Source organism: Pelobates fuscus, chromosome 2, assembly GCF_036172605.1.
Source record: "Pelobates fuscus isolate aPelFus1 chromosome 2, aPelFus1.pri, whole genome shotgun sequence".
In the NCBI taxonomy this organism is placed as follows: Eukaryota; Metazoa; Chordata; class Amphibia; order Anura; family Pelobatidae; genus Pelobates; species Pelobates fuscus.
This window is the reverse complement of record NC_086318.1, coordinates 425,969,456-425,994,174: the sequence shown is the minus strand read 5'-3', so window position 1 is coordinate 425,994,174 and position 24,719 is coordinate 425,969,456. Positions and strand designations below refer to the sequence as shown.

Sequence of the window (24,719 nt, the reverse complement as noted above, 5' to 3'; positions counted from 1 at the left end):
GAGAAATCTGTAACATTTTCTATCTGTATAGGATAAAGCTGGAACCTTTTCTCTGTGTAAAGGAGAAAGCTGGAACTTTCTCTCTCTGTATAGGAGAGAGCTGGAACCTTTTCTCTCTGTATAGGAGAAAGCTGGAACCTTTTCTCCCAGTATAGGACAGAGCTGGAACCTTTTATCTTTGTATAGGATAGAGCTGGAACCTTTTTGCTATGTAAAGGAGAGAGCTGGAACCTTTTCTCCCTGTATAGGAGAAAGCTGGAACCTTTTCTCTATGTAAAGGAGAAAGCTGGAACCTTCTCTCCCTGTATAGGAGAGAACTGGAACCTTCTCTCCCTGTATGGGAGAGAACTGGAATCTTTTCTCCCTGTATAAGAGAGAGCTGGAACCTTTTCTCCATGTAAAGGAGAGAGACTGAACCTTTTCTCTCTGTGTAGGAGAAATCTGAAACCTTTTCTCTCTGTAAAGGAGAGAGCTGGAACCTTTTCTCTCTGTATAGGAGAGAGCTGGAACCATTTCTCTCTGTAAAGGAGAGAGACGGAATCTTTTCTCTCTGTATAGGAGAGAGCTGGAACCTTTTCTCTCTGTAAAGGAGAGAGCTGGAACCTTTTCTCTGTGTAAAGGAGAAAGCTGGAACTTTTTCTCCCTGTATAGAAGAGAGCTGGAACATTTTCTCTCTGAATAGGAGAAAGCTGGAACCTTTTCTCTGTGTAAAGGAGAAAGCTGGAAATTTTTCTCCCTGTATAGAAGAGAGCTGGAACATTTTCTCTCTGTATAGGAGAAAGCTGGAACCTTTTCTCTGTGTAAAGGAGAAAGCTGGAACTTTTTCTCCCTGTATAGAAGAGAGCTGGAACATTTTCTCTCTGAATAGGAGAAAGCTGGAACCTTTTCTCTGTGTAAAGGAGAAAGCTGGAAATTTTTCTCCCTGTATAGAAGAGAGCTGGAACCTTTTCTCTCTGTATAGGAGAAAGCTGGAACCTTTTCTCTGAGTATAGGACAGAGCTGGAACCTTTAATCTTTGTATAGGATAGAGCTGGAACCTTTTCTCTCTGTAAAGGAGAGAGCTGGAACCTTTTCTCTCTGTAAAGGAGAGAGCTGGAACATTTTCTCCCTGTATAGGAGAGAGCTGGAACCTTTTGTCTCTGTATAGGAGAGAGCTGGAACCTTTTCTCCCTGTATAGGAGAGAGCTGGAACCTTTTCTCTCTGTATAGGAGAGAGCTGGAACCTTTTGTCTCTGTATAGGAGAGAGCTGGAACCTTTTCTCTCTGTAAAGGAGAGAGCTGGAACCTTTTCTCCCTGTATAGGAGAGAGCTGGAACCTTTTGTCTCTGTATAGGAGAGAGCTGGAACCTTTTCTCCCTGTATAGGAGAGAGCTGGAACCTTTTCTATCTGTATAGGAGAGAGATGGAACATTTTCTCTCTGTATAGGAGAGAGCTGGAACCTTTTCTCTCTGTATAGGAGAGAGCTGGAACCTTTTCTCTCTGTATAGGAGAGAGCTGGAACCTTTTCTCCCTGTATAGGAGAGAGCTGGAACCTTTTCTCTCTGTATATGAGAGAGCTGGAACCTTTTCTCTCTGTATAGGAGAGAGCTGGAACCTTTTCTCTCTGTCTAGGAGAGAGCTGGAACCTTTTCTCTCTGTATAGGAGAGAGCTGGAACCTTTTCTCTCTGTATATGAGAGAGCTGGAACCTTTTCTCTCTGTATAGGAGAAAGCTGGAACCTTTTCTCTCTGTCTAGGAGAGAGCTGGAACCTTTTCTCTCTGTATAGGAGAAAGCTGGAACCTTTTCTCTCTGTATAGGAGACAGTCGAAATCGCTTGCTCCAGCTTTAATTTCACACCTTGGTTTAGCCCTATTCTTCTTGCCAAAAGGATTGATTTGTTTCTTATTTACTTTACCTCTATAACTGTCATATCATCAACACGTCTCCTTGGCATGATCTAAAAATATATATCGACATCTGCATTTAAGATCTCTAATGTAAACAAAACATTTCATAGAACAGCAAATAATTCTTTTACAGAAAAATTGTGTCAATATATATTTCAATGTTTTATTTATTTATTATAAAAGTTGTGTTTTGCTTCAAACAAAACAGTATTTGAACAATTCCTTAAAGGCATACCAAATATTTCCACCCCCGATTTTAGTATATAAGTGCTTTAATACACACAAACCAATAGTTTTGTGTTACATAAAGTGTGAATACATATATATAAAACATTTCAAGTGCAGCCAAACTGCAAAACACAACAAACTCTTCACACATAAAGCATTTTATAGGTAAGTGGCACCAAAAAAGTGCCAATGCAAAAACTATTAAAATATAAGTGTTATGCTTTGTTAATACTTGGCAATATATGGAAGTTCCACATGAATTTAGAAAGATACAAATAATAACATAATAGTGCAAACTGTGTAATACAATGAAATGATATATCGCAATATGCTTTAAAACCATATAAATTATAAAAATGTTACGAACCACTCACACATTCAAGAGCCAGAGATCAGGCTCAAATCAGAGCTGAATTCCAGGCTCTAGTCCATGTGAGTGAGCACCTAAAAGGGATAAACGTGAAGAATGAGCAAAAGAAGAAAATGGGGCACCGAGGAGAGAGAGAGATCCAGCTGTTCAAGTAAGCATATCTACCTTCCCCCTCTCTCCCAGTAGTATCCATTTAAGTAGACATGTCACACTGGGGAAGGCAAGAAATGCAAATATCCGACAAAAGACCCACCTTAAAATGTTACTCCAACCACCATGACCACTTCTGTGATTTGAAGTGGTTATAGTGGTAGAAGTATGTATTTGCAATGTATACAAAGCATTTACTGAAAACCAAAGGGAAGGCCTTCTCTGTAGTGCCCAATAGGGCATTTTACAGAGGAAAGGTCCCCCCCCCCTCCTCAGAAGGCTTGAAGTAGCCCTTTAAGACCGTGTGCACCATCTTGAATAGGTCTGCTATCTCAGTGCTGCCTCTGTGTGATGTAAGGATGATAACATCACCTCCATCAGTGATATATTCCACAATGCACACAGTGCTGTGAATGCACTCCATTCTTAAAGGTACACTATAGGCATCCAGACAACTTCAGCTCATTGAAGTAGTCTGTGTGCAGTGTTCCAGGTTCCTTAACTCTGAGCAGGTAGTTATTGCAGTTTTTTTAGAAACTTCAATAATTACCTTTATGGGTTAACTCATCATCTAGTGGCTATCTACCAGACAGCCACTAGAGGGACTTACGGGTCATTATGCGACTTTTGGTTGCATATTTGACGCTGGACATCCTCACGCTATGCATGACGTCCAGCATCACCCAAAACCCCACAGGAAAGCATTGAATAATACTTTCGTATGGAGAAATCCTAATACGAGCGCGGCCATTGCTACACATGCCTCCCCCAGGTCCCACAGGTCTCCCCCAGTGGCTGACTTCGGTGGGTGAGGATTATTACAGATCACAATGGCATGTAGCCTTTCTTACCACTTAATCAACTAGAATACCTAATATTATACAGTTACACCATCTGTGTATCAAGATACAAAGTGTATTTAGATTAAATACATGTTATTGTTGTTAGTAAGGTTCCCTAATTATGTTAATTAAATAAGTAAAGTTAGAATCAGGCCACCCTCACAACAAAGGAACACACCAAGAAAGGAAGGACAGAATTCAAAATGGCTTCCACATCCAAGTCAGTGCAACATCAGCATCCAACACCATCATTGCTGCTTCCAGTTACTGTGATACACCAGATCCCTTGCTCACCGTGGATCCTCATATCCACAGCCCGCTATATGTAATCAATCCAACTTGCTAGGGTGGTGGCCAGACAAGCAGTAAAGCCACTGCTGTCGCCCCCCCCTAAGTGGGCGCCCTACCTAGCCTATAGGACGTGCCGGCCCTGAACCTATTGGCCCGTATTTGTGCCACCCATTAGAAGGGCACAATATCATTATAAATCCCTCATTGTTGCTGGGGCCATCCTAATTCTATTAACCCTTTAAATATTCTAGATGTGAAAGAATTAACAGACACAAGTATCCAAAGTATGTCCAGATTCAGCGCTCTCTGCCACTGACATCATAAATAATTTTGCTAAATAAAAACATCTATCACAGCACATATCGATAAAACTAAAAGCCAGCACGGTCTGATAGCTGGAGACTGTAATGGTTTATAAATCCATTTTGTTTTGCGGTAACGTGCCTCCATTTAATTGACCACAACATAGTCATTAATACTAATGTGAGTTTTTTTTCCGACAGATTAATTTTATATGAAATGTTTTCCCCAGGGCGTGCAAAACAAACCAAAAAAAATAAAAAATTATCTGAGAATTCTAAAGTCCTCGTAACCTTGCGTCGCTTGTATAGAAAGAAAATAAAATATCCTCAAGCAGTCAAAATGTAAAACTTCTTGTAAACTTTCTGGCCTTTCAAAATGTTTTCATTTTCTTTTGCCTGAAATGTAATTTTATGCTTGGAGCAGTTGTGCATTTTGATTTTTTTTTTTTATGAATCCTAATTTGTTTAATCTCAATAATGTATTTGTCTTTTTTTGTTATATAAAATCTGCCGTTTTTATATGAGTTTGGTTTGCAGATTTCAAATAATGTCTGAAGTTTTATCTAACTTAACTATTTCGTAGATTTTTTTAGAGTTTTTATAAACCGTGGCAGAGATATGTGGTTTCATTTTCTTTAAGGATTTTCTAAATGGTTTTATAGCCTCTTAGATCTCCTTATTGCTCTATTCTGTGTCAATTACATACACCAAAACCTATCCAACGTATTTGGATAAAGTGCATAATGTATCCAGACAATTAAAGGGTTAAAGGACAAGTCACCTCAAAACTATTTTTTTAACATAATAATCCTTTCATCGAATTTTACAAGGAAATAGTTGTTTTTTTAAATTAAGTGGTGTAGGTAAATAAAATGTGAAAATCTCATCCCTATCTTGAGGATATGACAGGATCCTTCAGCCATATAAATGCAGTTAGTCTCTATGGTCTCCCTTGCTTTTGTGCAAGGAGTGAAGTAGGGAAAACCATAGAGACTTACTTTTGATTTTCAAACAATGTCTGATCCAAAGTCAGGGTCAGATTAAGAGCCCATTGGGCCTGGTGCTGACAATTATGATGGGCCTAATTACAGAATCTTATCGACCAAAAACACTAAAACCGTCATACCTCCAAAGCGTCATGTATCTGATGGAGATGGTGTTGGAGGGAAACTCAAAGGATGCAGCTATAAGAAAACACATACTCTATGCTAATCTCTCTCTAATTTATGCTTTCATCTTTCAAATAAATCCATACCCCCTAACAGCAGTGTCCAGTGAAGCAGGAAGTCAATGGGCGGGGTGGTGGGCCACTGATGCGAATCACGTGACCAGAACTGTGAAAAGGGGCAAACATGCCCCAAAAAAAGTGCATGTCTGTCCAAAGAATTGGAAGGCCAGTCTGGCATCAGTGTCCCTATGTATCACAGTGTCAGTGTCCCCACGTCGCCCAGTCCCCTAGTCTCCCAGTGTCTCAGTGTCCCCATGTCTCAGTGTGTCCCGTGTCACTAGGATACTAGGAGACACTGAGAGACATGGGGACACAGTGAGACCCGGGGACACTGAGACACTTGGGGACACAGACATTTGGGGACACTGGGAGAAATGGGGACACAGAGACATGGGGACACAGACACTGGGATACATGGGGACACTGGGACACTTGGGGACATGGGGCACTAGGGACACTGAGACACATGAGGACACTGAGACACTAGGGACACTGGCTGGGAGACATGGGGACACTGAGACACTAGGGACACTGGGAGCCATGGGGACACTGGAAGCCATGGGGAAATTGAGACACTAGGGACACTGAGAGACATGGGGACACAGACACTGGGAGACTAGGGGACACTGGGAGACATGGGACACAGACATTTGGGGACACTGGGAGACATGGGACACTGGGAGCCATGGGTACACTGACACACTAGGGACATGGGGGACACAGACACTGGGAGCCATGGGGACACTGAGACATTAGAGACACTGGCTGGGAGACATGGGGACACTGGAAGACATGGAGACACTGTGTCCCTAGTGTCTCTGTGTCCCAATGTGTCTCCCAATGTCCCTATGTCTCACAGCGTCCCCATGTCTCACAGTGTCCCCTAGTGTTTCAGTGTCCCCATGTCTCCCTGCCGCCTTTCCCCTCATCCCTCACTTCCCTGAGCTGAAGTCTGTCTCTGCACGCTGGGAGCTGCTGTCTGAATTCTCTGTGCTCTGTAGCTCCTCTCCCGTGGATCAGTGAGTAGAGAGAGGCAGTGAGCTAAAAGTGGTTCTGTCCCCAGATACGAATCCAGGGGGGGTTACCTGGGAAAATGACCCCCATGTCCTGGCTTCTTGGCTTCCACTGGCTTCTGCAGAGCTGGTGCTCGATGGATTCCATAGCCAGTGGAGAGATCAAAAATCACTCTTAGCAGCCAGGCTGCCCTGATGCCTGGGGTCGGAGGGGAAAATTTGGATGACCCTGCGGGGTTGGAAGTTGGAAGGAGCTGTATCCACCCGCCGGGGGTACAGACATGCTGCATCTCCCACTGAACCACCAGTGATCAGGACTCCCCTTCCCTGGCCCAGGTTAGGCCTCAGGGAGAGGTGAATAATCTTTACACCCTCCATAGGTAGAGGTATTCAGGAAGTCTATCTGTTTGTCTTTCCATCTGTCTATCAATCAATCTGTTCTCAAATAACCACAACTTGCTCTTTAGAGAAGAGACATGATAGACCCCAGCAAAGCTTAGTTCTGTGCAGTTATGTAATACAGAGAGATTGGCCTCTTTATCCTCCATTGTTTTCTGGTGAGATAGCTCAGTGGGCTGGTGCATCAGTAGAATCTTTTCAACCCTTGGGTCGCAGGTTCAAATCTCAGCCCTTCATCCTTCCGAGGTAGATAAAATGAGTACCATTAAATTGGGTAATTGGATGTTGGGCTAAGGTAACATCCCCAGGACGTACTTGAAAACCAGAGTAATCTGAATGTTCCTTTCCGTATTAAATACTTTATTATTATTATTATTTTCCCTCTGTCGGTTACTTCTTCTCAATTGACATGAGAATGTAGTACACTGATTGGCCAGTATTCACCTCATTGTTTTGGATAAAACTTTAATGGACCTATGTGTCTAGTGTCCAGCAGCAACGTTTCGACCCTAAGGTCTTTTTCAAGCTTGAAAAAGACCTTAGAGTTAAAACGTTGCTGCTGGACACTGTGGTTCTAATAAAAATGCCTATCTAACCCTTGGAGTGCCTGGACCTGTCTTTGATGACTATTAAAGGGACACTATAGTCACCTGAACAACTTTAGCTTAATGAAGCAGTTTTGGTGTATAGATCATACCCTGCAGCCTCACTGCTCAATCCTCTGCCCTTTAGGAGTTAAATCCCTTTGTTTATGAACCCTAGTCACACCTCCCTGCATGTGACTTGCACAGCCTTCCATAAACACTTCCTGTAAAGAGAGCCCTATTTAGGCTCTTTATTGCAAGTTCTGTTTAATTAAGATTTTCTTATTCCCTCCTATGTTAATAGCTTGCTAGACCCGGCAAGAGCCTCCTGTATGTGATTAAAGTTCAATTTAGAGATTGAGATACAATTATTTAAGGTAAATTACATCTGTTTGAAAGTGATACCAGTTTTTTTTTTCATGCAGGCTCTGTCAGTCATAGCCAGGGGAGGTGTGGCTAGGGCTGCATAAACAGAAACAAAGTGACTTAACTCCTAAATGACAGTGAATTGAGCAGTGAAATTGCAGGGGAATGATCTATACACTAAAACTGATTTATTTAGCTAAAGTAATTTAGGTGACTATAGTGTTCCTTTAACTATTTATTGGGCCTTGGAGCTGGCCCCTGGTTTGGTTGCACCCAGGTTTTTATTAATGGATTGAGTTCAGTTCCATATTTTGGTTTCTAGCACGCTTTCTCTAGCAGTCACAGCACATTCAGTCTGTATTTTCTACTTGCACTGGTTAGGAATCATAGTGCCATATCTAGTTAATGTCCAAAGTTTTACTAAACCATGAATGTCAAACATAAAGGAAAGCCTACAGAATCTTATTATTCATATATGCTCTTAGGTTGGATCCAAAATACACGTTTTTTTTGTCGTCTATGGAAAGGCTGGCTCAGCTTGATGGGAGCTGTAGTCCACACTGTATTGCCAAGGATTGTCTACCTCGATATGTGAGCGGTTTTCTCCAAAGCATGAGAGTATTTTTTCCTAAATTCCTCCAGCTGTCCCTTTCATTTTATCAGGTTTTTTTTCTCTTTGCCTAGAGTCATATTACAATAAAGCTATAATCCTGTCTTCTCTTGTCTGCAAACCTGCCTCTCTCTCGTTCCCTCTAACATTGCACAAGCTGGCTTCCTATAAAAATATAAAAGTCTATTTTCTCCCGTGAACACTATGCAAAGCTTCCTACAGTCCGAATGATTAAACAGCTCCTGCCAGCAAACAGGAATCTGCATTTTTATTTATTCATCTATCCAGGTTTATATTGGTCTTATAGATAGGGCATTTTTCATGATAATAACCGAAATTATCTGTTATAACAAAAAAACTAAAAAATAATACTAATATCCCTGCTACAGCTAGAAAGTGTAAAAAAAAAAAAAATCCTCATTTGGGAATTATAGTTTATGTATAAAGTCTAAAGAGCTAATAGTTAAGACAGTACAAAAAAAAAAAAAAGTAATACGGTACATTTTTTTTTTTAAAAAGTAATAATTTCAAAGTATAAGAACAGCAAATGTGCTCTTAGCTTGATTTTCAAACATGTCCTGGGGTCTAGATTATATGTGTGCACACAGGATGGGCCAGATGTGCCCACGCTCACCCTAATGCGACAGGCAACCTCACCCCCCTCAGCCACCACTACCAGTCCGACATGCACACACAAAACATTTTCTTTATCTCGTCCCTCTTATTTCGTCTGGTATTGCACTTATAGGGACACAAGAGACAAGTCACTTGTTAACGCATAACAAACGTGTCAGGGCAGAGCTCGTCAGCAGGGCTCTGTAAATTGGCTGCCCATTAGTTGCATCAAACAATACAACAAACCCTCTCTAACTGGCCAACCCTCTTGTGTTAGGTTGTTCTGCCTTTAGTTGCCTGGCCCTGGGTCAGGTATTTTGTCCCAGTACTGCCCTGGTAGCTAGGGAATTCATGGCCTGCACCTCAGGCAAGTGAAGATCACTGTGTGAGCTTCCTGGACCAGAAGGAGCTCTTTCAGTGATCTGTAACTGCAACCAGCTGACTTGCAGACCACAAGCTCCTCCGATGGAACCACCAGGGACCTGAATTGCAGGACTCATTGTCCCACTGGCCAACAGTGAGCAGCACCATTATAACAGCCCCATGGATCACCAGGGAGAAGCACCATTATAACAGCCCCATGGATCACCAGGGAGCAGGGCTATGACCACCAGACAATCAAGATTATAGATACCTAGGTCATACGAATGAGGGTCCAGAAAGGCATACATTCATTTTAATTTTTTTTACAATACCAATGTGAGTTCCTTTTCCCTCTCTGTGTTGTCTCTATTGCTCTTCAAGCCTCTGCACATCTCTGAGCTCAGTGTTGCAAAGATCTTCAAAGGCATGTGGCCGCGATATCAGTGCGGCCAGCTTTTTTCTCTTAAATTACTTTCAGGAGAGCCTGCCCGATTGTCCTCCCAACCAAACCCTCCAACATTGCCTTTACCTCAAGGCCAATGTCGAAAAGTTATCCTTCCAGAATCTGTGTAGCAATATAAAAACTAGTTTTTTTTTTCTGGTATGAAGCGAGGTATGGAAGGATTCTTTATTGCTGAGCAACTCATTCGCCATCATGGTATTATTATTATGTTATTATTTATAATATGTATAATAGTATATTTGACTGCTCTTCCGCAAGCAGTGCCATTGGGATGAATTGATCAGCCTTCTGCATCACATTACAGAGGCTACTATGTTCACTGTCTGCCATTAAAGGAGGCTACCTAACATCAATCATCGTGACTTTATTTTTCTTAAAAATCTGGATGGCTAAATGGACAGATGGATGGATGTAAATTCAGATTTAGCCTACAAAAAAAATAGCATTTTTTAAACTGACATAAATTACAAGAATTACTGTCCAAATGGGCTATTTTCTGCGAATTTGCTAGAGTTCACGGCACAGTAATTTCCTGGCATTGTAGACTTCAACATCATTTTAAACTGACATGACAGGACGATCCAATGATACTAAATTATCCAGCAGTGCAAATACCTTCTAAGAAATGGAGCCTCAAATGAAAACTTAGCATTAATTATTAATTACAAATGGTCTCCGAGGCCAGGCCATAAATGAAATGACAGGTGGTCATCGGCATAATGCAGAACCTGGCAGCGGCAGCAGGAAACGCGCCACCACTTAGCGCACAGATTTCAATGAAAAACTGATTGATTTGCACATGGTACACGACCCATGAATCACACAGCTGCTGTCTGACATGAAAATGAGAGAAGGTTTCCTTAATTGGTGAGTTTCCCCAGTGAGATATCAAAGAAAGTTATCCCATATCAGCTAACTAGATTCCGTCGGAACAGAGCCGTCCCAAGATAACTCAATAGGGCACGTTTTAAGGCTTTCAGAGCTGAATGAGCGTGAAATGGTTGCTGTTTACAGTACATTACACACAAATATCCCGCTTTCAGCCTTTATCTCCAGGTGGTCTTGGCATCATCATTGGATTTATCAGTTGGAAAAAAGAATTGACGACGTGAAGCGATGACATCTAGGTTGTGTGTCACATTGACTGGTCCCAAATCCAGTTCTAAAAGCACACTGACAGTCTAGGACTCTGGCATTTCCCAGTTTGGTTAAAATGAGTATACTGACAAACCCTGGACTGTTGATGTGCCTTAAGGACTTGGTTGGGTACCCCAAATCTCTACAACCGGGTACCCGGAGCTTGGGAATCAGTTGTAGCCTTTGGTCTGGGTAAAATTTCCTTCTCCATGAAGCTGAAAAATTCCAGATAGGGACATTTATCAAAGTGATCTGAAAAGAATATTTTATTGTTGGCCTTTCATCTGTTCATATTTGTTAAATTGTTCTAAAAATGGCCTTCAAAGTGCTGGCTTTCCTCTGCCTAAATTTCTCAATTTTTCCACAGAAAAGTAAACTTCAAAAAAGTCTGCTAAGTTGATAGTTGCCTACTGTCTCATGTTTGCCGGCTCCTGGGAACTGTCCCGAATGCCAAGCATCCAAAGTTGTTCTTCCATGGTGGGCTGTGGAGGGAGGAAGCGATTACACTTTACTTCCTCCTGGCACACAGTGAACTGTGCATTGGACACACTGTAACATGGACACCTCGTTTAATGCACTCTATCATGGAGCAAACGACCCTCCATATGGGGAATATTAATGTCCACCTTGTGCAGAGACAAGAGTTTGTTGTCACATTCTAATTAGAATGTCGGTAAAAACGCGTGTGTAAATATGTCACTGTAACTATCTGTGTGTACGTGTGTGTGTGTGTGTGTGTGTATTTTAGTGACTATATCTGTATGCACACATTTGAGATTTATTAAACCCAACTCAAACATACAGTCCCAACTCTTGTCTGTCTTTTATTTGTCCACATTTCCCCAAAAATTAACCTTGTTAGATGGTCATTATTTCTTAAATAACAAATAAGTAAACATAGAAATATCAAATGTGATGGCAGATAAGAACCATACAGTCTGCCCAATTTTCTAATACACAAAACAATCAATAAAATAATACCACACTCACAAACTATTGATGCTTAAAGATATATTCTGTATTTATTTCCCAAAACACTAAATAATAAAAAAAATCAAAAGTCACCCTTGCCAACAAAGTAGATTGTGATGTACAGCAATAAAGTGTTAATTCGATACTAACGGTGTATATACACCTTGTCAGTTAGCAAAATAAAAACAAACTTATGTTATAAGTACCCTAATTATAGTATAGTCCGAAGTCATGATGCTTAAAAAGTGAAAACCCAAATTTGATTTCAATTAAAGTAAAATAAAAACAGCAATGTATCGTTGCATAAATGGGAAATATATCCAGGCAGAGGAGAGAGATAGAAAGGGAAAGAAGAGGTGGGGGAAAAGAACAGAGGACCCATATAGGGCAGGGGGAACATGGTAAACAGAGAATGGTGGAGACACCGGAAAAAAAAAGAATATAGGAAAAAGAACCCTGGGGTGAGCACAATGGGGTGACAAATTGAATCTTTGCCTAGGGTGGAAAAAAAATCTTGCAATCAACAGAAAGTTCAGTACCTACTCCCCCCCCCCCCCCCCCTTCTCACACACACACTACCTTACCTACTTCCACAAATCTCATTTTCTATCCTCCCTCCCCCTGTATGATATATATTTAAAAATGATGGAGAGGGTGCATCAGGTGAAAACTGAATTATTTAATAAATGTAACCAAATATTTTCTCTCTGTAAAGTGCTGCAGAATATTGTTCGTGCTATATATAAATAATAAGAGGCTGACTTGGTATGGCTTTGTTTTATCACAGTTCTCTTGAAACATAGAATTTATCAAGCAGATACAACAGTGTTACAAATTTACTTTGAGGCATGTCAGATTTTCAGCCTGTGTCTCTCACTCGTCACTGTCTTCAGAGATGACACAAACAGGTCATCTCCAGCTGCGGGTATTAGGCCCACTTCTCTGCATGTGCCAAACATCATGAACTATTCATTTTTGTTTTCCATCATTTATTTCCAGACCCAAATCAGAACAGAGCGCGCGGCGCACTTCTCGTAACCTTGGCGTCTCAGAGATTGCACACGCTGCACACACTCTCTCTGTCCATTGTGAGGAAATCACACCAAAAGACCATTTCCCAGAGAGAGAAGCATTAAAGAAATATTTTGATTTTATTATTGCGTTCACGTTAAGCATTGAGCGCTGGTTACTATGGAGACTTCACATGTTATAGATGTCCTATTTATTGGCTAAAATGGTATGGTCCACAATTCTGATGTCAAGTGCAATTAGAGGCCCTGGCTCTTTCCTTTCCATTCCATCGTGTGTCTCATACAGTCCTTAGAAATTGTTTATAATAATGCACTAATATTTAATGTGACCACGTCTTATTTTTATATATACAAGAGAGGAGAAGATTCTCTCTACACTTATACACAATTTGTTAGTTCATTTATAAATGGCTTAGGGCATCTGGAAAGCTATATAGCAGGCTTCCCCAAACTCCGGCCCTCTGGATGTTGCTGAACTACAACTCCCATGATTCTCAGCCTATTTATTTCATTCATAGAACCATGGGAGTTGTAGTTCAGCAAAATCTGGAGGGCCAAAGTTTGTTGAAGCCTGCTATATAGCATCAAGCCCTTCTATATCCAGGTTTTTAAGATTTCTGGAAAAATGTGATATTTCACCCTGTATGTTAGTTTATCATAGTTAGAGTGACATTAACATTGACCAAGTTAGGAGTTCAGGTTAGGAGTCAGAGTTATGGTGAGGCGTTAGGATTTAGAATGAATGTAGGGTTTAAGCGTAGTGGTTAGTGGCTACGAGTTAAAGGAACACTCCTGGCACCATAACAACGTCATTGACGGTTTGATTAAGTTGATATGGTGCCCATAGTGTTCCTTTAAGAGTAAGGAGTCACTGGATAGGGTTAAGAGTCAAAATTAAGAATTAGAGCTGGAATTGGGAGCTGGGGTTGTTATAATGGTTATTAGTAAGATAAAAGGAATTATATAGTGTCAGGAATACAATTCTGTATTCCTAACACTATAGTCCCCTTTGTCCGCCCCTCCCTTGCGCCACCCTGGCAAACCCTTTATTTAATCACATGATGAGGGACAGTGGCACTGGGTCTGGTAGACAGCCACTAGTGGCAGTCTTAGTCCTGCAATGTCATTATTTAAGTGAATGTTTTACATTGCAGAATTAAAGGAGACAGGGACATTGCACCCAGACCACTTCAATGAGATGTGGAGGTCTGGGTGCCTATAGTGCCCCCTTTAAGACTGACACAGGGTTCTTCCCTAAAGTTAAAACTCCAGGTGAATTAAAAGTGAATATTAAATTCAAGGTAAAAATAGCCGAGCTTGAAATATTCTTTAAATGGGCTACGATTCCAGTCTGGCTACTTTGGCCTTAAGTCCTAGATTCACTATGAATTCTCTCTTTAGTAAGTAACTCTTAGTGAAGAATTCTTGTTAGGAGGTTAGGAACTGTGTTTAGCAATTTAGTTGACTGGGTTTAGGAGGTTCGAGTGAGGATTAGCTGTGATACAGATTGACAGTTAGACTTTACATTATGAAAGTGATGAAGCTCTGGACCACACAGTGAGCAGAGAAATTGTGATGAAAATTGTATATTGGAAGAAAGAGAGGAGGAATAATTGAAAAGGACGCTCTGCAGCTCGTTGGAGCAGCTAAGTGACCCTTCGGTTTAATGTTAAACCATTAGTTGCCAGGCGATTGGCTGACAGTACTGGTTACAAGTCAACACAGCATTCTCAGAACATCAGCACTGTCCAGATTGGAGGACATTGACATTGATATTGCACAACACCCAACACTCTAACACCTACATTTTACAGAAAACACCTTGGGGTTTATGGTGAACTATACAGGTTTTAGGCCAAACAAGCTCAGTTACAGATCTCAGATTACCTTTTTTTTATTAGATTTGCCACAACTCAACACTTACAGAATTAGTCACTGAATTCTGAATTGTAGTTAAAGGAACACTATAGTATCAGGAATACAAACAAGCATCTACTAACACTGTCTACAGCATTAGGTCCCTGGCCCCACTTTCTCCAGAGATTAAAGGTGATTTTATTCACTTTTTTTTCTCATGCCTCAGCTTGCGTGGCTGAGATCATCAACATTTCCCATAGGAAAACATTGAGTGGCTATTGCGCATGCGTGGCAAAATGCCATGGAGCATCAATCAGCATCTCCTCATAGAGATGCATCACATCAATGCACCTTTATGCAGAGAATATAAACCAAACAAAAGAGTTACGTGTGCACTATCCCAAATACCTATGCATATTTAAATAACTGGCTGATTTTTTTCAAATCACATGCAGAACATGGAGACACTGATCCAGGAAGCACCTCTAGTGACTGTCTGAGTGACTGCACCTAGAGGCCTAACTACCCAGCAATGTAAACACTGCCTTTTCTTGGAAAAGGCAGTGTTTACATTGCTAAGTCTGCAGGGATTGACTATAGACCCTAGAACAACTGTATTAACCTTTAATACAAATGGCAAATGTTAGGCAAACATAAACTATAGCTGAGATCAGTTATTTTCACGTAAGTGTTGGATTTCAGTACAATTTAGTGAATAATCTCTTTTAGTAAATAACCACCTACCCCATCCCATGTTTCAATACGGCTGTATGATCAGATAGAATGTAGCAGCTGTAAATTCTGCTTCTTCTCTGTGTCTTGCTGGTTAGTCTGTGTCTGTAAAGCCTTTGTCTGGGGCTGAGAAGGAATATTAAAAAAAGGAAAAGGCCATGCTTGCTTTAAACCGAATGTCATTTATTTCCTGGGGCTTTTCTGGGAGATTCAGGGGGAGATTTCAATATTCTTTTCCTATTCTGCAGTCGATGCTACAGGCTGTGATTCTTAAAAGAGGCATTCCTTCAATATTTATTATGCTCTGAGAGGTATAGGGACAGAAACAGCAGACACAGAGAAACACAGACAATACAGACAAATATAAAAACAGACATACAGACAGCCACCATTTAAATTTCCTGGGTCCCCTTGGCATGTGCCCAGCTGATGTAAAGTCATTTTGGCTGCCTAATTAATGGCAGTGTTTTGTAACATTTAGAAAACATGGAAACCCTATTAAAGTGTTGTTGTGATACTGTAGAATTTGGGCAGCCTGGTATTGATTTGTGATTTTAAGATACTTCAAACCAGGAAGAATATCAACTACGGCCCCTGATGTAATGATGGTACCTGAATTACAGATCTGCAGCACAAAAAGCTCTTCAGAACGCAGATCAGTTTTAATAAACAAGAATGAAAGAAGCCATGTAAACTCAGATCAGATAGAATACTCCATAACCTTGCAGGTAGGTGATGACTGGAATCAATTGGAACTGTATGTTGTATCCATTGAAACACCTGAGATCCCAGAATGAGACATCACTTGTTTTAATGAACATTTTTGGAAACTGTATCCAGGTAAGACTCAACTCACCTCAATACAGAGAATAAACAAACGTGTGCTGGTGAAGATATGCTGTACATCCCTCATCACTTTAATTCGTTTTTTTTTTATATAAAGTTAAAGCACATGTATGATATACATCAAGGGGGTTTCTGAAGACTCCCAGTGAGATTCCAACACAGTCAATGTGAGTATTTCATAAAGATCTGATTTTTGGTGTTGCTTTATAGAATGCCCCAAAGCTATGCCTCAAGGGGTGAAGAAAGCACTGCTCCCCACTCTGCAGGTGGATGGCATGAAGTACCAATGCCATATCCCTAATGTAAGCTGGCTCTTGTTCCATAAACTGGCACCCATTGAGTGCCAACGTGTTTAGTAACAGTAAAACAAAGGATTTAATGAGTTCTGCCAAGTGACAGGTTCTTGGTTAATAGGGTGAAACCTGAGCATCATGGATGGACAAAGCTGGGATCCCAGAAAACGCCCACCTCTGGTAATATATTAAGACATTAATTTAAACCCTGTAATGTCAATACCATCATTACATCCTCTGTTGGTTGTGACATGGGGCCCTGCTATTTGCCATTCCATCCATAATGACATCCAATATCATGCCATGTCTACCAACACCTGCCTGGTCGACCCCATGGAACTGATCTGTGCCCTCTCTTAGCTGCTACTAATGTCTCATCAAACCCATCCTACTACCCTGGAGTCCTAAATGATACCATCATTAATCAGCTGATGTCACTTGGACCATGCTACCTTCTGTGAGTCACATGCCACATGTAGTTGAAATTGTTAGCACTGTCTCCTTGATCTGATTAACATTTTCACAACTGAAATTGTATCCTTTTCTTAGGATAATTAATTTAAATAAATTAGTATTTCACCTTTCTGCGATTGAGACCACTATGGTACCTTTTCCCAGAGGGTCCCTACCAATAAACCTTTAATTAACCCTTCCACCAAGTAGAGACATTTTCATATGTCATATCCCCCTCTCAGCATACCATCCCCTTTACTCACATGCCATATGGCGAAGAAGATGAGAGCAGCACAAAGGACCAGAGACAGCATATAGCAGAAAGCAGCAAATGTGAAGGCCATTGCCAGAGCTGTGGGTGATGTGGACAACCAGGCAGGAGGAGACAGTGGTCCAAGTCAATGAGGCAAAACCTCTCAATGTCAGCCTGTGTGTGGTGGCTGGGGGGACCTTGGTCTAGTGCAGCAGAAGACACTTGGTGACAATCATTGTTGGATCCCCTGGAATTGACCTCCTGTCTGTGTCTCCAGAGGTCCCTCAAGATGTACAAGTTGAGATAAAGGATCAGATCCAGGAAAAGGTCCAGAAGGTAAAGCTCAGGAAGATGTCAAGGGAAAGGGGTCCTAGGAGTAGTCCAGGGAGGTCTAGAAGGCATAAGTTCAGGGTGGGATTATAAGAGAGGATCATGGAGAGGGATCTTAGGAGAGGTTCAGGTAGAGGGGTCCTAGGTGAGTATCAAGTTGAGGTCCTAGTAAGGATCAGGGAGAGGGGTTTTAGGATAGGTTCAGGGAGAGAGGTCCTAGCAAAGGTTCAGGGAGAGGGGTCTCAGGAGAGGTTCAGGGAGAGGGTCCTAGGAGGAGGTCCCGAAGGGAGAGGTGTCTTAGAAGAGGATCAGGGAGATTGGTCCTAACAGGGGTTAAGCGAGAGGTTCAGGGAGAGGGGTGCTAGGAGAGGATCGGGGAGAGGGGTCCTAGGAGAGGATAAAATAGAGGGGCCCTAGGTGAGGATTAGGGAGAGGTCCGGAAGGGAGAAATTCGGGGAGAGGTCCAGACAGATGTCCTTATTCCTTAGAAGTTTCCATCACATGAATGTGCTGCTCCCAGCTCTCTGTGAGATGCCCTGACAGTCCACACAAAGTGACTCACTCCGAGCACACCAGGGCTTCCAATGAGGAGAAGAGCTCACATGGCCGAGTCTGAGACGAGGGAGGGGGTCTCACATGGCTGAGGGTATTGTCAGAAGGGAAAGTCTCACATGGCTGAGGGTATTGTCAGAAGGGAAAGTCTCACATGGCTGAGGGTATTGTCAGAAGGGAAAGTCTCACATGGCTGAGGGTATTGTCAGAAGGGAGAGTCTCACATGGCTGAGGATCGTGTCAGAAGGTAGAGTCTCACATGGCTGAGGATCGTGTCAGAAGGGAAAGTCACACATGGCTGAGGATCCTGTCAGAAGGGAAAGTCTCACATGGCTGAGGGTCCTGTCAGAAGGGAAAGTCTCACATGGCTGAGGGTATTGTCAGAAGGGAGAGTCTCACATGGCTGAGGGTCCTGTCAGAAGGGAGAGTCTCTCATGGCTGAGGGTCGTGTCAGAAGGGAGAGTCTCTCATGGCTGAGGGTCGTGTCAGAAGGGAGAGTCTCTCATGGCTGAGGGTCGTGTCAGAAGGGAGAGCCTCTCATGGCTCAGGGTCGTTTCATTAGAATGGTCTTCAAATGGCTGAAGATAGTCTCAGAGAAGGGGGTCTCGCGATCTTGTGGCTGAAAGTGAGAATCTCATAAGTTTTAAAGTAAATGCCTCACCTGGCTGGCTGTCTGGGAGTAGTGAGAAGATGGAAGAGGGGGTCTTGCCTGGCTGGGAGTAGTGAGAAGATGGAAGAGGGGGTCTTGCCTGGCTGGGAGTAGTGAGAAGATCTTGGCTGGCTGGGAGTAGTGATGGTGTCTAGAAATAGAGGGATCTGCTGCTCTCCCCTCGCTGAGAGTAGTTTTTCTCACTTGGCTGAGATTCGTCTGAAATTCTCTCTGTCAGAGATGAGAACCTGCCTGTAAGACGGAGGATGCAGATGGGAGTGTGAGTCTGAGTCCCACCAACTGAAATAATTCACTCAATCACTTACTGCACTCTCTGATCCATTGGGTGTATGATATACTGCTCTCACTGCACGGGGGACAGGAACGAGTTAATCTCCGCCATCTGGAACATGACAGCTACGGGCTGCTCATCCACTGGCAAGCTCAGAGTTAATAGCACAGACCCAGTGTCTGTAGGATGCTGTCTGAGTCTGCTGAGAGAATTCAGAGAAAGAAGTCACTGGCTCACACAGGGGACTCAGGACCGTTTTCCCAGCTGTTCAGCTGCTGTGGACTACCCATCCCACTGTGCTCAGCCACCAACAGCGTTGATGGAACATTCTGCGTGTCCTTCAGTTGCCAGAGATTGCCTCTTTGCTCAGTTGCCTGTTGTGGCTTTTGTTTATAAACAGTAATTCTGGGGCAGCGTTCTAGAACGCAGCTGTAAGCGGTAACATTCCATTGTTTCCATGGTGACTGCTCCACTATTAGAACTTTGCCCCTGAGTCACTCTTTTTACGTAACCTCCATTGTCTTCATTCTGAATACAGAAAGACAGGGAACTCCATATTTGGACTGCTTCGTGTCAGAATGATGGGAGTTTCATTCATTAGAAGATGAACGGATACAGTCAGTCAATGTTTCCAGGCTCTGTGCTTTGTTCGGTTACTGGCTGGCTGGACATCATGGGGTTCGAAGACCTTAGCAGATGGTGTGTTGGACTTTTACTATTGCATTAGTGTTTACTGTGTAGCTGAGTCCAAGTTCGTTTGGGCAATTATGTCCTATTCCTACTGAGGAGGAGAAATGCATGTGTGCTAATTCTAGTATTCCCTCTGAGCAGCCCACCTGAAAAACATGGATTATAACACACTGCATCCAACTATACACCTGCATTCATACACACACACACTGCATCCAACTATACACCTGCATTCATACACACACACACACTGCATCCAACTATACACCTGCATTCATACACACACACACACACTACATCCAACTATACACCTGCATTCATACACACACACACACTGCATCCAACTATACACCTGCATTCATACACACACACACATTGCATACAAATATGCACCTGCATTCATACACACACACACTACATCCAAATATACACCTACATTCATACACACAGACATTGCATTCAAATATACACCTGCATTCATACACATACACTACATCTAAATATACACCTGCATTCATACACACACACTACATCAAAATATACACCTGCATTCATACACACACATATTGCACACAAATATACACCTGCATTCATACACATTGCATCCAACTATACACCAGCATTCATACACACACATTGCATTCAAATATACACCTGCATTCACACACACACTAAATCCAAATATACACCTGCATTCATTCATACACACACACACACACACACACACACACACACACACACACACACACACACACACACACATTGCATCCAACTATACACCTGCATTCATACACACACACACACATTGCATTCAAATATACACCTGCATTCATACACACACACACTACATCCAAATATACACCTGCATTCATACACACACACACACACACTGCATCCAACGATACACCTGCATTCATACACACACACATTGCATTCAAATATACACCTGCATTCATACACACACACACACTACATGCAAACATACACTTACATTCATACACACACATCTTGCACACAATAATACACCTGCATTCATACACACACATCTTGCACACAATAATACACCTGCATTCATACACACACACACTGCATTCAACTATACACCTGCATTCATACACACACAAACATTGCATTCAAATATACACCTGCATTCATACACATACACTACATCTAAATATACACCTACATTCATACACACACACTGCATCCAAATATACACCTGAATTCATACACGCACATTGCATCCAAATATATACACACACACAGCATCCAAATATACACCTGCATTCATACACACACTGCATCCAAATATACTCCTGCATTCATACACACACACTGCATACAAATATACACCTGCATTCATACACACACTGCATCAAAATATACAACGGCTTTCATACACACACACACACACACACACTGCATACAAATATATATCTACATTCATACTTTATGCAAATAAAATGCTGCACATGCAAACACTGACATTACACACAAATATATTTCTACATTAACAACCCTTGCCTTCACCAAACCTGAATTCACCCTACATTCACATTTTGCACACACAGGTGTATTACTAGCACATAAAAAAAAACAACAACAAATAATCGACAAACTAATGCAAAGAAGGGACACTGCAAGGAGGTAAAAAAAACTTGAGCCTAAGGGTAAATATTAATGTCTCTAATTATAAATTGATGTAACCCACTCCTAAAACCCCACCCTACACCATAGCATGCGTACTACCCGAAACCTTAACACGTTCTATGAATCTTGTTATGAAAACAAGACTTTAAATAAATTCAGAGTATTTTTTATACATTTGTGCTTCTTAACCCCAAACCTGCTATATTAACCCCACACCTGCTGTATTAACCTCACACCTGCTGTATTAACCCAACACCATGCTGTATTAACCCCACACATGCTGTATTAACCCTACATCTGTGTTTCACTCTGAGCCAGGAACATTAACCCCAAACTTGTAGCATTACACATGCATTTTAGATTGTAAACTCAGTTGAGCTTTGCACTCTTTACCTATTGTTCCCATTTGCCAATCAGATTTTGTCTCCTTTAACCTATTGTACAGCACAATCTACAACCTACACAAGCTACCTCATGTCTAATACAATCCTTACCATTTGTGTCACTATACCCACTCTCTCTAGCATGTAAGCTCATTGAGCAGGCCCTCAATCCCTCTGTTACTGTGTCACTATACCCCACTCCCTCTAGCATGTAAACTCACTGAGCAGGGCCCTCAATCCCTATGTTACTGTGTCACTATATACCCAATCCCTCTAGCATGTAAACTCACTGAGCAGGGCCCTCAATCCCTCTGTTACTGTGTCACTATACCCCACTCCCTCTAACATGTAAACTCATTGAGCAGGCCCTCAATCCCTCTGTTACTGTGCCACTCCCTCTAGCATGTAAACTCACTGAGCAGGGCCCTCAATCCCTCTGTTACTGTGTCACTATATCCCACTCCCTCTAACATGTAAAGTCACTGAGCAGACTCTTAATCCCTCTGTTACTGTGTCACTATACCCCACTCCCTCTAGCATGTAAACTCACTGAGCAGGCCCTCAATCCCTATGTTACTGTGTCACTATATACCCAATCCCTCTAGCATGTAAACTCACTGAGCAGGGCCCTCAATCCCTCTGTTACTGTGTCACTATACCCCACTCCCTCTAACATGTAAACTCATTGAGCAGGCCCTCAATCCCTCTGTTACTGTCACTATACCCCACTCCCTCTAGAATGTAAGCTCATTGAGCAGGCCCTCATCAACCCCTCTGTTACTGTGTCACTATACCCCACTCCCTCTAGCATGTAAACTCACTGAGCAGGGCCCTAAACCCCTCTGTTACTGTGTCACTATACCCCACTCCCTCTAACATGTAAGCTCACTGAGCAGGGCCCTCAATCCCTCTGTTACTGTGCCACTCCCTCTAGCATGTAAACTCACTGAGCAGGCCCTCAATCCCTCTGTTACTGTGTCACTATATCCCACTCCCTCTATCATGTAAACTCATTGAGCAGGCCCTCAACCCCTCTGTTACTGTGTCACTATACCCCACTCCCTCTAGCATGTAAACTCACTGAGCAGGGCCCTAAACCCCTCTGTTACTGTGTCACTATACCCCACTCCCTCTAACATGTAAGCTCACTGAGCAGGGCCCTCAATCCCTCTGTTACTGTGCCACTCCCTCTAGCATGTAAACTCACTGAGCAGGCCCTCAATCCCTCTGTTACTGTGTCACTATATCCCACTCCCTCTATCATGTAAACTCACTGAGCAGGGCCCTCAATCCCTCTGTTACTGTGTCACTATACCCCACTCCTTCTAGCATGTAAACTCACTGAGCAGGGCCCTCAATCCCTCTGTTACTGTGTCACTATACCCCACTCCCTCTAGCATGTAAACTCACTGAGCAGGGCCCTCAATCCCTCTGTTACTGTGTCACTATATTCCACTCCCTCTAGCATGTAAACTCACTGAGCAGGCCCTCAATCCCTCTGTTACTGTGTCACTTTACCCCACTCCCTCTAGCATGTAAACTCACTGAGCAGGGCCCTCAACCCCTCTGTTACTGTGTCACTATACCCCACTCCCTCTAACATGTAAACTCACCGAGCAGTGCCCTTAATCCCTCTGTTACTTTGTCACTATACCCCACTCCCTCTAGCATGTAAACTCACTGAGCGGGGCCCTCAATCCCTCTGTTACTGTGTCATTATACCCCACTCCCTCTAACATGTAAACTCACTGAGCAGGGCCCTCAATCCCTCTGTTACTGTGTCACTATACCCCACTCCCTCTAGCATGTAAGCTCACTGAGCAGGGCCTCAATCCCTCTGTTACTGTGTCACTATACCCCACTCCCTCTAGCATGTAAACTCACTGAGCAGGGCCCTCAATCCCTCTGTTATTGTGTCACTATACCCCACTCCCTCTAACATGTAAGCTCACTGAGCAGGGCCCTCAATCCCTCTGTTACTTTGTCACTATACCCCACTCCCTCTAGCATGTAAACTCACTGAGCAGGGCCCTCAATCCCTCTGTTACTGTGTCAATATACCCCACTCCCTCTAGCATGTAAACTCACTGAGCAGGGCCTCAATCCCTCTGTTACTGTGTCACTATACCCCACTCCCTCTAGCATGTAAACTCACTGAGCGGGGCCCTCAATCCCTCTGTTACTGTGTCACTATATCCCACTCCCTCTAACATGTAAACTCACTGAGCAGGCCCTCAATCCCCCTGTTACTGTGTCACTATACCCCACTCCCTCTAACATGTAAACTCACTGAGCAGGTCCTCAATCCCTCTGTTACTGTGTCACTATACCCCACTGCCTCTAGCATGTAAACTCACTGAGCAGGGCCCTCAACCCCTCTGTTCCTGTGTGTCCAACTTGTCTGGTTACAACTACATGTCTGTTTGTCCACCCACTGTAAAGCGCTGCGGAATTTGTTGGCGCTATATAAATAATAACTGAAAAACAAGGGAGGTGTACCAGAGAGGGACTTTGATAAATAGGATGCATACACAAATTAATTGATTCATTGAACTGGGATTTGTGAAATTTGCCACTTATTTTTATATTGCAAGCTAATATCGCTAAACTGAAAAACAAAACAAAAAAAACAACTCCACTTCCAGGTCAAGTATTGTGACCTAAATGTTTAATTTCTCTGATAATGCTCCAATGTGTGTTAAACAGCCTCAGGGTTTATTCAGAGAGCAGATACTTGTAGTGAACCGAGAGTCTTGAAATGCAAGCTGAAATAGACAAACTGTGATGGGAGCAGACCTGGAGAAATTTTACAAATCAGCTATTTTGACCTAAATGTTTCAATTAAAATTTAAAATTATTACAAGTGAACCTTTCAGCGACTAATTCT

At 42.4% G+C, this 24,719-nt stretch overlaps 1 protein-coding gene across 1 annotated transcript in view; it reads right to left on the bottom strand.

The window, feature by feature from the left end:
• The window catches only part of CNIH3 (cornichon family AMPA receptor auxiliary protein 3), an 82,994-nt gene extending 64,811 nt beyond the window's left edge, over positions 1-18,183 (bottom strand). The window contains exon 1 of the mRNA XM_063441522.1: positions 17,297-18,183. Within this exon, the coding sequence (XP_063297592.1) occupies positions 17,297-17,377 (81 nt within the window). The 5' untranslated portion in view covers positions 17,378-18,183. The remainder of the gene's footprint in view (positions 1-17,296) is intronic.
• Between the last annotated feature and the right edge of the window lie 6,536 nt (positions 18,184-24,719).